The sequence below is a fragment of the Hippocampus zosterae genome, chromosome 14 (assembly GCF_025434085.1).
Source record: "Hippocampus zosterae strain Florida chromosome 14, ASM2543408v3, whole genome shotgun sequence".
Lineage (NCBI taxonomy): Eukaryota > Metazoa > Chordata > Actinopteri > Syngnathiformes > Syngnathidae > Hippocampus > Hippocampus zosterae.
Genome location: NC_067464.1, coordinates 9,289,081 through 9,304,263, shown reverse-complemented (window position 1 = coordinate 9,304,263; position 15,183 = coordinate 9,289,081). Strand labels below are relative to the sequence as shown.

General features: G+C 44.7%; 2 protein-coding genes across 2 annotated transcripts; one reads left to right on the top strand and one right to left on the bottom strand.

Annotated features, from left to right (window-relative positions):
- Positions 1–1,539: 1,539 nt before the first annotated feature.
- Positions 1,540–5,042, bottom strand: ap5m1 (adaptor related protein complex 5 subunit mu 1). The gene is made up of 8 exons (XM_052086608.1): positions 4,775–5,042; positions 3,634–4,291; positions 3,332–3,559; positions 3,118–3,257; positions 2,352–2,437; positions 2,169–2,281; positions 1,901–1,997; positions 1,540–1,814 (listed from the first exon to the last, which is right to left on the bottom strand). The coding sequence occupies exons 1-8, from the start codon at positions 4,840–4,842 to the stop codon at positions 1,738–1,740; spliced, it is 1,467 nt and encodes a 488-aa protein (XP_051942568.1). The 5' UTR covers positions 4,843–5,042; the 3' UTR covers positions 1,540–1,737.
- Positions 5,043–5,066: 24 nt separating this feature from the next.
- On the top strand, positions 5,067–13,442 carry exoc5 (exocyst complex component 5). Its single transcript, XM_052086596.1, has 18 exons — positions 5,067–5,248; positions 5,524–5,618; positions 6,714–6,861; positions 6,942–7,136; positions 8,450–8,514; positions 9,278–9,306; positions 9,387–9,496; positions 9,610–9,654; positions 9,737–9,877; positions 9,962–10,044; positions 10,116–10,325; positions 10,400–10,547; positions 10,645–10,753; positions 10,961–11,081; positions 11,388–11,474; positions 11,572–11,680; positions 11,767–11,982; positions 12,964–13,442. The coding sequence occupies exons 1-18, from the start codon at positions 5,222–5,224 to the stop codon at positions 13,150–13,152; spliced, it is 2,127 nt and encodes a 708-aa protein (XP_051942556.1). The 5' UTR covers positions 5,067–5,221; the 3' UTR covers positions 13,153–13,442.
- The last annotated feature ends 1,741 nt before the right edge of the window (positions 13,443–15,183 follow it).

The following is a 15,183-nucleotide window of genomic DNA, read 5'->3' as shown; positions in this document are numbered from 1 at the left end:
ACTGATATTTCCCAATCACCTGAAACCACAAATTCAGGGCAAATGATGCGATCATATTTTATAACAGGCACTCTAAGACCAATTAAGCAGGAGCAATCTGTTACGGTTTTACAGTACAGTATTTACTCATTACATAAACAAAAACGGTTGGCCTTACAATCTACCACTAGGTGGGCTTATTGTGCTGAAAGACGGCGGCATACTCCCACGTCTAATCATAGATGCTTTTGTTTCGTTTTATTCATCGTCCGTGTGTCCAAAAAATGTTTCAATTTAACATTGTGCAAGTAAAATATGTGTAGTCTAAGTCTCGATAAGTATGACCAAAGTCAGTGGAGCAGGCCATACATTAAAACAAGTCAATCCACCCAAAATGCAAATCTAGCAGCAAGAAGACTGCAGACTTTAAGAGTCAGTCTGGCCTCATATCGAGAGAGAGAGAGAGAGAGAGAGAGAGAGAGAGAGAGAGAGAGAGAGAGAGAGAGAGAGAGAGAGAGAGAGAGAGAGAGAGCGAGAGCGAGAGAGAGAGAGAGAGAGAGAGAGAGAGAGAGAGAGAGAAAAACACTTTTCCAACTGGCTGGCCACAAACACTGGGCCTTAAAGCCAAATCACGATGAAAGAGCGGAGAGGTCTCATCGCCCGCCGCACAGCGTGGACACTTAAAAAGAAGGTGATGGTTGCCGTGTGAGCAATTGCTTCCAATTGACAGAGGATTGGTCATGCTCAGCCTTGTGAGTGGAAATCCATGTGAGAACGCAGCATTTGGACCAGCGAGGGGCATAAGAGGCCAACTGCAGACAATGGGGGTACTCAGTGATTCTGGATGCTGTGGAGCACAACCGCCTCTGATTTAACTCTTCATTGACTGGTTATGTACTACATTTAATGCAAGTAGGTACCCTGGTATGTGCCAGGAGAGAACCTCCCCACCCCATTAATGATTATCTTCAATTTTCATGGAGTTCTTATTAGGAAAGACTGTGACCAAGATGTGACTGCTACCAGCCGACAACTGTGTTACTTCAATAACAACTAATTAAACACCCTGAGTTAGTGCACCTACATAACATTACCACACAGCCCAACCTCATCTACCCTTGTGACTCTTTCACCAATTAGCCAGGTCTCGACAGCTGAATGTGGCCGACTGCTTCCATGTCTCGGAGGGCAAGAGGGGTCAGCGCTCAATCATAGGCTGGTTGGAGTTTTTTTTTTTAAGTACTCACTAGTTGACAGGGCGGGGATGGGGTCAAAAGGGTTGGAGGGTGGTGTAAGGACCCCTGCCAGCTTTAAAGAGTAGCCTTTTGTCGCCAAGGCAGTGTCGGAGGCAGTCAAGCCTTTCACTGCCCTGCCAGCCCCCTCTCCTTCAGGCCTAGAACAGCTGATGACAAGGCCCCAGCTGCTAATTATCTGGCTGATGGAGAGTCACTGAAGTGGGCCTGTCATAGCAAGGGGTGCCCTTGTGTTTGCAATGTCCTCAATGTAAAGGAGGAGGGAGTAAAGAAAGGCCGACAGCAGTCACAAGTACTTCAATATGTCTTCCAGTGAAAACTTTGTGCGCCCAGTTTAATTATCAAACGCCACAAATGATTGGTTGAATGATTGTCACACAAATGAAGTATACGTACATCGTGCTCTAAACGGAGCTCCACTCTCACAACAATTTACATGGCGCAGGAAGGAAATATGGACAAGTGTAAAACATTAATACGGTGGCTCCTTTGATTTGAGTCCATCCTAAAGCAACAGCTGGCATATAGGAGCGGGACTCGTGGAATTCCATATGTAATAGTCCTTAGATTGAAGTTCCCGAGCTATACAAGAAAGAAAAGGGAGTTCTTTTTCAACAAGTGTGTTCTCAAGCAAACAATACATGTTTCAAAAAATTGCATAAACTTACAAGTTGTTATTTTAGGTTTAGCGGAGGAATACACCTGTACTGAGTGTTGGTCCACATAGCATCCAGAGAGTGTTGTGTCAGGCACTTTGAAGTACAACTAGGATGAAAATAATACAACTATTAATCAATATGCAATTCACAATATTTTTTTAATGTGCTGTATTTCTCAGTGTATTTCTCCCCACTAAGTCCTGACTTGGCATTTTTATTTTAGAAAATATAACATGCTTAATGAGAATATATGAAAATTCTATGCAGAAGAACCTACTTTGACATAAGCTGTGAGGTCTGTACAAATGGGATCAGCAGGTCCTGCTGTCGACCCTGAAAAGGCGATCCTGCCTTCCATTGTGACGTCACGAGATCTAGGAAACTTTTGTCCTGAATATTCAAGAGTGGAAAAGAAATCATTAGCTTCTTTACAAGAACTCTCCAGATACCCAACACCCACCAAGAATCCATGCCACCAAGTTCTTTTCCTTGGAAACTTCCACATGTCCAGAGCTCACTTTAATATCCACAGAACCCATCTGAGGCCTGCACAAAAAAAGGGGAAAAAAACGTTTTAATGCAGACATTCTATTGATAAAGCCATATTCTGAATTTTTCCCCTGCATGTGTTCCTGGTGCACTTAAAGTATAATGCTAACGAAGAAGACCAATAAAACTAAATATTGAATATATAGTGACAGTACATGTGAAGTTATGTGAAGACGACACAGAATCAAAGCTCTTTGACTCTTGTGTCATGTATGTTGCTGTCAAAGGTAAGATGTGAGATGCATGAAGCAGTCGTGCTCCCATTGAACCAAAATTATGAGGACGGCACCGAACGCACAAATCCGGAAATAAAGGAAACCGTGGAATTCCTATGTGCTGCATTGTTACTCTGCATGCTTCTGCTGTTATTGGAGTTGCAAAATAATTTTGAGTATGACGAGCACATCATTTAATGGACGTATTTTTCAAAATTTTGAAACAGCGTCGCCAAATGTGTGCAGCAACCCGCAGGAGCGGGTGCTTTGCGTGCTGTGACCCAAAGTTGTTTGGTCTGCACCAGAATTCGTTTTTGTGTATTCAAAGTTGCATAGAAAAATCCAGACCAGTGTGGGAAATGAACCCAGGTCCGTTTAAAATGAACCCCTGTCCTTTTAAAGCGGACCAAAGAGTGTAGGTGTGAATACACCATAAAAAGCATGTATGCATGTCTTGTTTACCTGTTAAAAAAAGGTAGGTGTGCTTCACAGTATTCAAAACTGTTCTTTACACTCTCATGAAGTTTCAGAGTCACTGACACAAGCAGATGGGTTTCCTCTTCTTTTAGTTGATATGACCCAAGGATGGGGGGGACAGGCACCTATAGGAGATTCGAAGAATCAGTTAGCAGCGAGTGGGATGTAAATGATCCTTACATGAGCTGTGTACTTTAACCTGTGATGTGTAGCCGCAGAGTCGGAAGGGCTCCAGAGGAGGAGAGAAGGGAAACTTGTACGGTCCAGAGAAGGATGAGCTGTCGTTGTTGTCAACGCTACATGCAGTCAAAATACTGGAATCAAGTGAGGTGACGCAGTGATGCACCAGGATGTCCTGCAGCGGTGACCCATTGGGTGGCAGAGTGAGGGTCACTGTCACGTCCGGGAGCACCCCCTCCACTTCACACTGTTGAAAGTACAGCAAAGTAAAATGAAGGCCATTGATGCAAAATGTATTGCTTGCCTTTGCTTTAGACTTACTTTGCACATCACTGTGCCGTACACGTCCCACGTGTCCTGCTTAGTGGGGTGACCATATTGCATGCAGCGTACGGTTTCTGTCAGTGCTATATTCACAACAGCACGTCCACGGTGAAAGCCCGTCTTCCAGACTGGCTGCTTCTGGTTCCCAGCAGGAATGGGTACAGAATACATGGCAAGTGCCCCGACTGACGGCACATCTAGAGGCGTGCCAAAAGGGCAGACCTGCAGAAGCACAGAGGGAAGCGTTTCCAGGCGAGAGGCCATCAGCTCATTATCAACCTTTCCCCCTGAACCCAGGAGAAAATTCTGTAATCCAAGCAGAAAGGTGATGCCCTGTGAGACACACAGCAGGTTGGCTAGAGGTGGACGAGGCTCCAGAGGGACGTCCACTAGACCCAGGCACGCTACAATGAGAGATCCCTCAGTGATGACCACAACTGGCCAGAGCGTTTCCTGGCCAGGACCGACGCGTAGCTCAAAAGCTGGCGTTTTCGGACAGCGACGGCAATCATCTCTGAGAAGGACGAAAGGCTTGTGTGGATCTGAGAGGCTGAGCTCGGTGAGCAGGAGTCTGAGTACAGTGCTGTCCTCTGGAACTGCGACATACAAGGAGCCTCCAAGTTTCTTTGCACGGTGTTCAACTGTGGCAAACCTCCTTTGAATGAACAAGCGTGGTGTTACCAACACAGAATGTAATCCCGAGGGAAATAGGTATGTGGGTATTCACAGCAGCATGGCTCAAAAAACATGGTCATTCAAGGAGCCATCATCATACTGCACATTTTGAATGACGTCGCAACTGCCGTGACCATGTTTGACTGCATTTTTCATCGTATTATTATAAACCATTAACGACAACGTACAAGAGGTTTTCTAGAAATATCAAGCACAGGCTCTGGAAGACTCAGTCAACATTACCCGAATTTGAGTTCACAAACTCCATTCTTCAAATCCAAATGGCTATATTTATTATAGACGTTTCTTAATAACTGTCCCAGGAAACTGAGACTGTTCTGACTCACTGGAACCGTCTTTAAAAGATCTGTCTAATAATGTTGGTAAATCGGTTCCTGAAATTTTTTTCATGTTGCGTACCTACCTACAATGAATAAAACAACTAATAATGCAACATACGAACCTTGAAAAGCGAACTGAAGCATTTTCGCCTTTATCGTGAGTAATAATCCACAAAGCACGAAAACTCATTTATCCAGCTACTCCGCGTCACACGGAACAAAACCAAATACAACGGAAAGGTGACAACATTCACATTTTGCTCATTCATCAACGAATTGAGACATTTCCAAGAACACAAACAACGAAGGGCACTGTACTTCCTGTTTTTACGTCACGTGACATCCAGTACCATCACCTGACAGACACGCATGCGCAGTTACAAGCCGCAGCCACCGTCTCCACCCTTCTCTCTCTCTCTCCTCTCATGCAGGAAGCGGGACCTGCTAGCTGTCAACAAAGGGCAAAATTGGAGGAAATTAGCAAATCCATGTCGAGTTCGGCGTCATTGCTGATCCGCCGCTCCTCCATACAAATTGTAGTACTTCACATCGCCAGCTGATCCTTAAAGATGACGACTACTGCTCAGCTTTTTGAGGTAAAATGATTGCTGCTCTCCGGAGTTTTGCTAGCCATCACCAGCTAAGGTGGCTAACCATCCGGAACGCTAGCGCTTCTTCATCTGCTTTGCGTAGTTTAATGGATCCGATTTATAGTTTGACACAATGCTGCTGATGCGCTTTGCATATCTCACACGACGTTTCGTAACAATGTCATTAAAAGTAGTTTAGCCGTGTCGTTAACCTCGGAGATTATTGTTTGTAGTTGCTGTGAGATGATTGACGTAATTGTTTAGGATTTTTTTCACTTTAGGAGCCCTTTGATGCAGATGAATACATTGAGAGATTGGCCTGGAGGACTCCCGGGGGAGGCTCCAAAGGAGGAGTCGAAGCATTCGACCCAAAACGGTAGTGAAAAGCATTTGATTGAAAACGTAAACTTGCGCGGTCGAGTACTTATTCTTGCAGACAAAACTCAAATGCATTTTCTTTTGCTGCTTAGTCGCCGCAGCAACGTTTGCACACTAATGTATATTTTATCGTGATTCCAAACAAAGTTTGCGCAATTTAATCAAGCATGTCAATCATATTTCACAGTGGATGGGGTATACTCGTCTGATATTGTTATATATTTGGAAAGCTGATCCTGCTGTTCCAGTCCCCAGAACAATAATCATTAACATGCAACTTCATTTTCAAAGTCATATGTCTGATGGGTCACACAAGTGACTTTTAATGAAATCGTTTGTAATAATATTTTTTTCTTTCATTGGTCTGTTTTTGTTTGGTAGAGAGACAAAAATTGTCAAGAGAAAACCGAAGCTATTATTAAATCTGACAAATTGTGAATGAAGTGAAATATTTACAGACCGAACTGTTGTTGTTTTTTTCTTTATCCTGGTTCTAATTGTTTTTTCAGTCAATTAAAGTTTGTTATAAAATTGTTCACGCTTGTGGTGCAACTTATTTTTCATTAACAAAAATGCCACAACACTTTAACTGAATGTGTTGTTTATCCTTCTTGCCTTATCTACTTCCTGCACAAAACTGTTGCCACCACCTCCTCGGAAGCTCTTAGTGAAGAGTCGTAGACAACGTATCTTCGGAGGCCACCATATTTGAGTCACCAACCAGGGAATGAGTGTCTGCTGGGAAAGGCTGGGAGATGTCTTTAAGCTCCAGCCGTTGCTTAGGGAATTAGTCAGAAGATTATACACTCATCATTTCGGGATGTTTCCTGCTCTGTGAAATATGCTGCTGACTTAGAACATTTGCTATGTGGCTGTGATGGCGTTCGAAAATGCAGCTGACGAAGCTGCTCGAACCTCTTAAGGCAGGGGACCCAAGAATTAAGCATGTGACACTTTTCTCTGCCTAATAACCACTGTATGCCCGTGAGGTCCGTGGGACACGTTTGGGACTTGATTACTTTTCTAGGCAAACTACATCATTCCACATGAATTCTGCAACTTAATAACATATCCCCCCACCCTCCCATGGCAGGTTGTTGGAGGAGTTTGAGAACCACATTGAAGAGCTAAAACAACTGGATGAGAAGATACAGCGGCGGGTGGAGAAACTAGAACATCAGTGTCATCGGGAAGCAAAGGAATTTGCCCACAAAGTGCAGGACTTGCAGAGGAGCAACCAGGTGCGTTGTTTGAGCTCACGTGGACCCCTTCCTTCTTTGAATCATCACATCATATGCTCTTCACCCCGCTCTCTTCTCAGGTGGCCTTCCAGCATTTTCAGGAGCTCGACGAGCACATCAGTTATGTGGCAACCAAAGTGTGTCATCTGGGCGACCAGCTTGAAGGTGTGAACACTCCACGGCAGCGCGCCGTAGAAGCTCAGCGTCTGATGACTTACTTTAACGAGTTCTTGGATGGGGATCTGCGTAGCGATGTCTTCAGTAACCCAGATAAGGTGGGTACGATGTTCCCTCCCTTTGTGCGTGCGTGCATGTGAGCGCATGTGTGCGTGTGTTTGTCACCACTGACAAAGAATGTTATTTAGCTGGAGGTGAGACTGTAGAGAATTAAGAAGTAAACCTCCCATAATAACTTGTCAAGTTGATCTCCCCCGGTTGCATCCCACAGCTAATTAGAATTAATCAACTGTCACTTGCTGTTTGACATTTAGCTGATTGAATAGCATGGATGTCAACATGCTCATGTCAAACCTAATTGTGTTTACAGTGAGTGTTGTCGTGATACGACCAAACGTGATGCTACAAAGAAGTTGAGAATGTGCACTTCGTTCAAGTAGACACAGTAATGTAGGCAGGGAATGCACGCTAAAAGTTTAATGAAGTGACATTGGATGATTTTACATTCGCTTCTGCAATGAAGGTGGCTGTGAATCAGCGAGTGGTGAGAGGGTCAATCCCAGAGTCGGGAGCTCAATTTCTAGAAAGGGTTGTCGAAATATCTGTCCAGATTCCTTTTCCCGAGCATACCTCCAGATGAGAGGGGAAAGAGAAAAGTTGCAAGTGAATAGCTGGAGGGGAATGGCTTTGCTAATCCTCCTGAAAGGGAGGGAAGGCCCGCCAGCGTGGAGACAAGTGCTGCTAAACCCTGACTGCAGGGAGACGGCTACATTACTTACATGGGATTTAGCTAATCTTAGCTGGGGGACAGATACTTAGAAAACCTTCGCTGAGCAGAAAGGCTGGATCCTCCTCACGGGAGAAGAGTAATGATGTTAGCTGAGGCAGGCATCTGCGGGAACAGAGGAGTTGCAGACGGCGTGCCTTCGCGGGTCCAGGGCTTTTTACAGTCAGCGTGTATGTCAGTAGGCGGGTGGGAGGGGGCTTACCCCCCTCCCACCCGTTTTTTTTTTTTTTTCAGACAGATATCCCTGGCCGGACAGATTATTGAAAGCGATTTGGAATCCTTCAGGATTACAGGCCATTGAGAAAAGCCACGGCAATAAAGAGCTGTAAGTGCTGCTAAGGCAGGACCGCTGGTGCCGATGCCCAGGTGAGCGCGCCGGCCGGCCGGCTGTTATCAGCCGGCTGTTCAACACGGAGAGGCGGAGGAGGTCTGCTCTTAACATGATGATCCCCCTAGTGGAGACACTGCCGGCGGCCCTCCCTCTTTATTTCAGAAATGTCCACCTCTCGTGGTCATGATGGTGTCTCTCGCTCTCTCTCTCTCTCTCTCTCTCTCTCTCTCTCTCTCTCTCTCTCTCTCTCTTGCTCATTTCTCCCACGTGCTGACTTCCTCTCCCTTCCTCAGATTAAAGAGGCTGCCGATATCATTCAGAAGCTGCATCTCATTGCCCAGGAGCTGCCATTCGACAGGTGAGTCAGGCATCCTGGAGGCAGCTTTAGATGGGGGCACTGGCAAACAAGGGGAAGGTGCTGTATTAAGCATGTAAACTGTTCATCAAAGTCTAAGCCGATTTTTACATATGTAAGCGTTTTAAATGTTAATAGGTTTTTAGGAACAAAGCTCTGACTCACGAGGTCCATTAAGGTGTCGCCATTTCTGTATCTCGGATCTGCAGCAAGATCAGTTCCAAAATTCTGCCTTTGCAAAGATAATGATGCTCACTTATAATTGAAACAGTAAGAGAGGAAATAATTTTAAAAATTACCAATATGGGTTTTTTTTTTGTGTGAATATTATTAATGTGGCTCTGGTCTGCAGTGATGCATAAGTGCACTGCAGGTGTTTTTAATCATTTTTTATTACCATACTTAGCTACATCGATAGTTCAAAGTATGATTTTGAAGTTTTTAATTGCTTCTTTTTAATACCAAAATACTTACTATCATCTCTCCCATTAAAATCGCGTATTAGTTTCATTGTAAAAGCAAATCTGAGATTGAGGTACAGTATGCCGAATGAAATGTCGAGTCTGTGATTTTTCTGGAAACATTCCAATCTAAAGTGCTTAAATGTTTGTTTTTTAATTTAAAAAAAGGTCTTTAAATGGTCTCAAATTTGAATGGTCCTTTTGTATTGGCTCTTTTGACATTGTGCAGATGTACCTAATGAACTGTCTGGTGATTGTGTCACATCACACTAATCATCCTCTCTTTAATTTTGTGGTCTCAACAGATTTGCTGATGTCAAAGCCAAAATTGCAAGTATGTTTATTCCATGAGTCAGCCTTCATCATAACGTTCACTGAAAGTTTATTTTCTGACGGATCATTGGATTGTTTCAGGTAAGTACCATGATCTGGAGCGACAGCTAATCCAGGAGTTCACCGCTGCCCAGCGCAGGGGAGAGATTGGACGAATGCGGGAGGTGGCGGCCGTTCTCTTGCATTTCAAGGTGACCACAATCAGGCAAAATTCTTGTAAACATCAGCTGTTAGATTCATGACGTGGCTAGAGTGAGGTTTTCTAACCATGACTAAAAATTGCAACCTTTGTTGCTTTCTGAAGGGCTATGCACACTGTGTAGACGTCTACATCAAACAGTGTCAGGAAGTAAGTGAGGCTTTTGTTTGCAAAACAATTCCTGTTCTCATCTTGGATAAATATCTGGATGAAGTTCTTCCCTTGATCCTAGGGTGCTTACACGAGGAATGATGTGTTTGAAGACACAGCAGTCCTCTGCCAAAGGGTCAACAAACAGGTGGGCGAGGTCTTCAGTAGCCCGGAGACCGTCATGGCCAAACTGATCCAGAACATCTTTGAAAACAAATTGCAGGTACTTGTCCTGTCAAATTGTTAAAGCGCCAGCCCTAAAGTGGCCGTTTATTTGCCTTTCATTCTCACTGACTTGTGTCTGCAGGCCCATGTCCGGGAAAAACTGGATGACACGCGGCACTCGGATGTGGAACAGTACCTCAGGAACCTCTTTGACCTTTACACAAGGTCTCTTTTCAATTCCTTTCTGGATACACAGCAATTTCCGTTCTCATGTTTTCTGTGTCCAAACACTCCAGATCCACATTGTTGGCCACCAAGCTCAGCGAGTTCAACCTGGGCTCTGACAAGCACACTTTCCTGTCCAAGCTCATAAAGAGCATCTTCTCCTCCTACCTGGAAAGCTACATTGACATGGAGAAGGACTACCTTCGCACGCGCGGCGCCATGATTCTCCAGCGCTACTACGACTCCAAGAACCACCAGAAACGACCAATTGGTACCGGCAGGTCGGTTTACGTTTTGATCCTTGATTCACTTATTATACAATCACATACTCACGTGAAAGGGTGTTCCCGTGCAGTATCCAAGAACTGAAGGAGAGGATCAGACAACGCACTAATCTACCACTGGGCCCGAGTATCGACACCCACGGGGAGACATTTTTGTCTCCAGAATTGGTGGTCAACCTGCTGCAGGAAACACGACATGCCTTTGAGAGATGCCACAGGGTGAGCCCACAAGTCTTACTTGGGAGCAGTGTGACATACATTCCTGTTGTGCTGAGCACAAAACTTGTGCTCTTGCTTTTTGTTCACGGCGGCGCAGCTTTCAGATCCCGCCGACCTGCCCAAGAATGCCTTCGTAATCTTCCTGCTGCTGGTCGAGCATCTGTGCGTGGAGCATATTGACTATGCGTTGGAGATCGGCCTCTCGGGTACAGTCGCCTCTTAAGATGACGTTCTAGAACCCGGACCACATAAAGTGTTACGGATATTAGCTTAGTTTAACTTAAGCCTCCACCGAAGTGCATTTCCTGATGATATTTAAAAATATGTTATTAATAAATTGAGTTCAACCTGAACTTGACGGACCCCTGAAGTGTATCATCTGATTAGATTCTCACTATCTCGCTTCCATACAGCTATTCCCTCCTCAGATGCCAAGAATGCCAATTTATACTTCCTGGATGTGGTCCAACAGGCCAACTCTATATTTCACTTGTTTGACAAGCAGTTCAACGACCAGCTTATGCCTCTAATAAGGTTTGTTCAAGGTGACACAGTTTATAGTATAAAGAGTATGCAACACAACACAACTTTGAACTACAAGCAGATTTATAGACGTGTGACAAAAGATTGTGACTTCTGTCAATCAAAAGTAAGAATACCATTGAAAAGACAGATTTCTTTTTTCCATACACAGTTCTGGTGTTGGATGTAACTGTCGATTGAGTGTATGTCATAATAGGTTACCCAATAGCCACCTGTCTATTTTAATGTTGAGTTACCTGTGGGTTGAAAGATGACCTCCAAGTTGTTTGCCTTACATTTTCAAATCCATGTTTGCAGTTCATCTCCAAAGTTAGCCGAATGTTTGCACAAGAAGAAAGAAGTGATTGAACAAATGGAAGTGAAACTGGACACAGGAATAGACAGGTGAGTGAGGACTGACACATAGCCCGACTTTGTGTTTGCACGCGGATTTTAAAAACTGCTCGTTTGTGGATGGATGTGGTTCTAATGTATGCGGCAGAACGTTAAACTGCATGGTGGGACAAATGAAGCACATCTTGGCAACCGAACAGAAGAAGACTGACTTCAAGCCAGAGGATGAGAACAACGTCATGATCCAGTACACTACAGTAAGTTGCGCACAAGTTGTAAGACCTGCCAAATGTCTTGGCATTTTTGTTTTTTCACCGACTTTCCACCCACTTCTATCGGGCAGGCCTGCGCCAAAGTCTGTGCCTACGTCAGCCGGCAGGTGGAACACGTGCGGAAGTCTATGGATGGCAAGAATGTGGACACGGTGTTGACGGAGTTGGGTGTTCGCTTCCACCGCCTCATTCATGAGCACCTGCAGCAATACAACTACAGCTCTATGGGAGGCATGCTGGCCATCTGCGACGTGGCTGAATACCGACGATGCGCCAAGGACTTCAGGGTGAGAGCGGGCCAGAGGTCCAATACAAAATATGGCCTTTTGTACCAACACTCAGCCTGTGCATTGTCCTGAAATATCATTTGCACATCAGGTGACATCTCTCTGTTAGGATTATAGTGACACCTCCGAAATAAACTCGGATTTATTCCTGAGTCTATTCTTCTGTATCGCTTGTCCGCTGGGCGAGAGGTAGGGCTGCACAACTAATTGGCTTTTAATTGTGATCGTGATTTTAGCTGCCACGATTAAATGAACTTGACCGTTGGCGATATTTACATTTAAAACACAGGCAAATGCTGCATATCTAATCAGCTACACTCTCAACAAATGGTTAACCACCAGGGAGCGAACGCATGGTAAAGGTTTCATTAAATTGCTTAGGGCAACATTCACACTGCAGGGTGTGATGCCCAATTTAGATATTTTTGTTTAATCGATCTTTTTATGTACTCGTTCACATTACAAAAATAGGTGTGACTTCTAATGTGATGTGTACCAAAAAAAAAAAAAATCACATGATACAGTGTTTATGGGGGCTCATTTTATCATCTTATATAGCGAACAAGCTAGCAAGGTGGAAGGAGGTAGAAATACGGAATCAAATTTGAATTATACTATTCACACTGCGTGAAAAAAAATCAGATGTGTCGCATATGGGGGAAAGAAATTGTGTAAGTTGAAGATCCGGGAAACCACACACTCACTCAAGCAGGGGTGGAACTTGCAAATTCCACACAGGAATGAAGAGCTATTAAGGTAACCGTTTTTAGTACTTAGTACACGATGCTTGCTTTTGTCAATAATTTTTCACTGGTTTCCAAGTTGTGTGACGTGATATTTAACATAGACCATTTCCTTGCATCAGCAAATTGGCTCCATTGTCACCCTGATCTCTTGGAGTGCTGTTTTTTTTTTTTTTTTTTTTTTTTTTTTTTTAAATATCTATAATTGTGAAATCGTATCTTTGTGTCCATCGTGCAGGTGCCTCTGGTGCTGCAGCTCTTCGACACTCTGCACGCCCTGTGTAACCTCCTGGTCGTTGCCCCTGACAACCTGAAGCAGGTGTGCTCAGGCGAGCAGCTCACCAATCTGGACCGGAACCTCCTGCACGCTTTCGTCCAGCTCAGAGTGGACTACCGTTCAGCCCGACTGGGTCGCCACTTTAGCTAATGATTGGGCCGACACTTGACAAAACGCCCTCCGTCCAGTACAGCAGTCCACCGCCATGCTTCGATGACTTGATGCACTTTGGATAGAGACACCTCGGCTTTCGAGGAGGCGTCAATCCACCTTGACGGACTCTCCTGGGGATGGCATCAAAGACATGATGGCTACTGTTCCTTGAATGTGGGATCATGTGCATTTTACCTCTTGCATAAAATGTGTCTCATTTGTTTTTAAATACTAATCTATTACCCAATTACACTTTGACTTTCTCCATAAACGGACGTTGATTTATCTGCCTATGTACAAAGAGACCTTATTTTTGATTGTGCCAACTATCTAAATGCTCTGGCTGCTCTTGCGCACCCAGAATAAACTCTCAAGCTGCTGTAACGGGAGACAAATAACGTCTCGAGTCAGCCTGAGAAGCATGCTTTGAGAGCTCTGTCTGGATAAGAGAGACACATGACCACCTCGCTGACCATTGACCTCTGAGCACAAAGCAAATGTCAAGAGGCCACTGCAGTGAAGTGAGATCCAAACTCGAAACAGGTCTGAGAATCTCTTCAGAGGTTTGGGTGGTCCTTTGTTGGCTCAGATGACTGCCGCGATGGGTCACTGAGTATGCGTCACTGTAATTGCACAGATCAACACTTGCTCAAAGACGTTCCTGGCGAGAAGTGCCCCGTTTCTGGGTCAAGGGAGATTGAAATATTGACCTTTTCTGATGAAAGAAACACACCATGGGAGAACCTTTTCACCCTGGGCTTTAATGGCGGTCGCTGTCTTTTTGCACTACGAGAGGAGGTCGATGATCCCCGCTGCTCGGAAACGTCTCCTCCGCGAAGCCGCTCCCGATGTATTGCTGTTTACCATAACCACACACTCATTAAACAAAAAAAAAAATGCATTTTATCTTTGTCCCCATCCTCGAGGAGACGACACCACACCAAGTTGGCGCAGTGCTTTATTATGTGTGAATGTCACTTTCAAAGTGAGATGAACCCCCTCCTTTCCATTTCTATAGAAGTCATCACGTATTCATGGGAATTCTTGCCACCAGAGTAAAGTTCTTTCTTCGACTTGGGGAAGAGAGCGGCGCCAGAGGGGATTAGATATCTCTGGCTTGATGAACTGTGTGCAGTAGTCATGGACGGGGGGCGAGATAGAGACGCCTGAGAGCTTGGTTCCAGCTCCGGCTGGTTGGCGTTGTGTAGAAGGTACACACGGAACCGAACGTGTTCAAACAACATAATTAATTAGGCTAATATTAATATTATAAATGCCACATCAATTCAATTCTCTCTGCCCTAATCACAACAGGATAGCTTGTAAAAATTATTTTGTTAGGCCCTGATGCAAACAACGGGTCTCTTCCAAACATTCGAAACTATTTGTTTTTGGGGACGATTAGTGTGTGTGATGCAGGACGCGGATGGGGAAAGTGATGCCAGGCCGCTGACGATAACTGGTGTGGAGACCAAGCAAGGCAGGAGGTGCGGCCTGTCCCCAGGGATGCCCAGCACGGGCTCGTGGAAAGGAGGGAGGGGTGTGTTTTTTGGGGAGGTGGGTGTTTGAGCAGGTGGAGGGGATTAGTAATAGTGTCAACACTGGAGAGCTGGATAAGACCCGTCCTCTCTTACTTGTCAGTTGAAGCAGCTTTCGCATTCAATTTTACCGACATAAAGACACCCGGACATACGAACCAGGCCGAGGGACAGAAGTGGCAACTTGATGGTAGCTGGTTAATCCGAATTGGTATGGCCAGTAACTCTCAACACCTGCTGTGGGGCAAACCTTTGCCTTGCTACATAGTAATAATCATCAAATAAGCAAGAATCTTGTCTCCTTTCTTATGATGTGTTATTATTCCGCCATCCGTGTTCTGTATCCTGCTTATCTTCATTAGGGGTTACGGTGTGCTGGAGTGTATCTCAGTTGACTTTGGGCAAAAGGCAGAGTACACCAAAATGGTGGAAATTGTCGACAACTGGATATTAAATGTTGATTCATGTTCTTTTCAGTTTAGCATGGTGA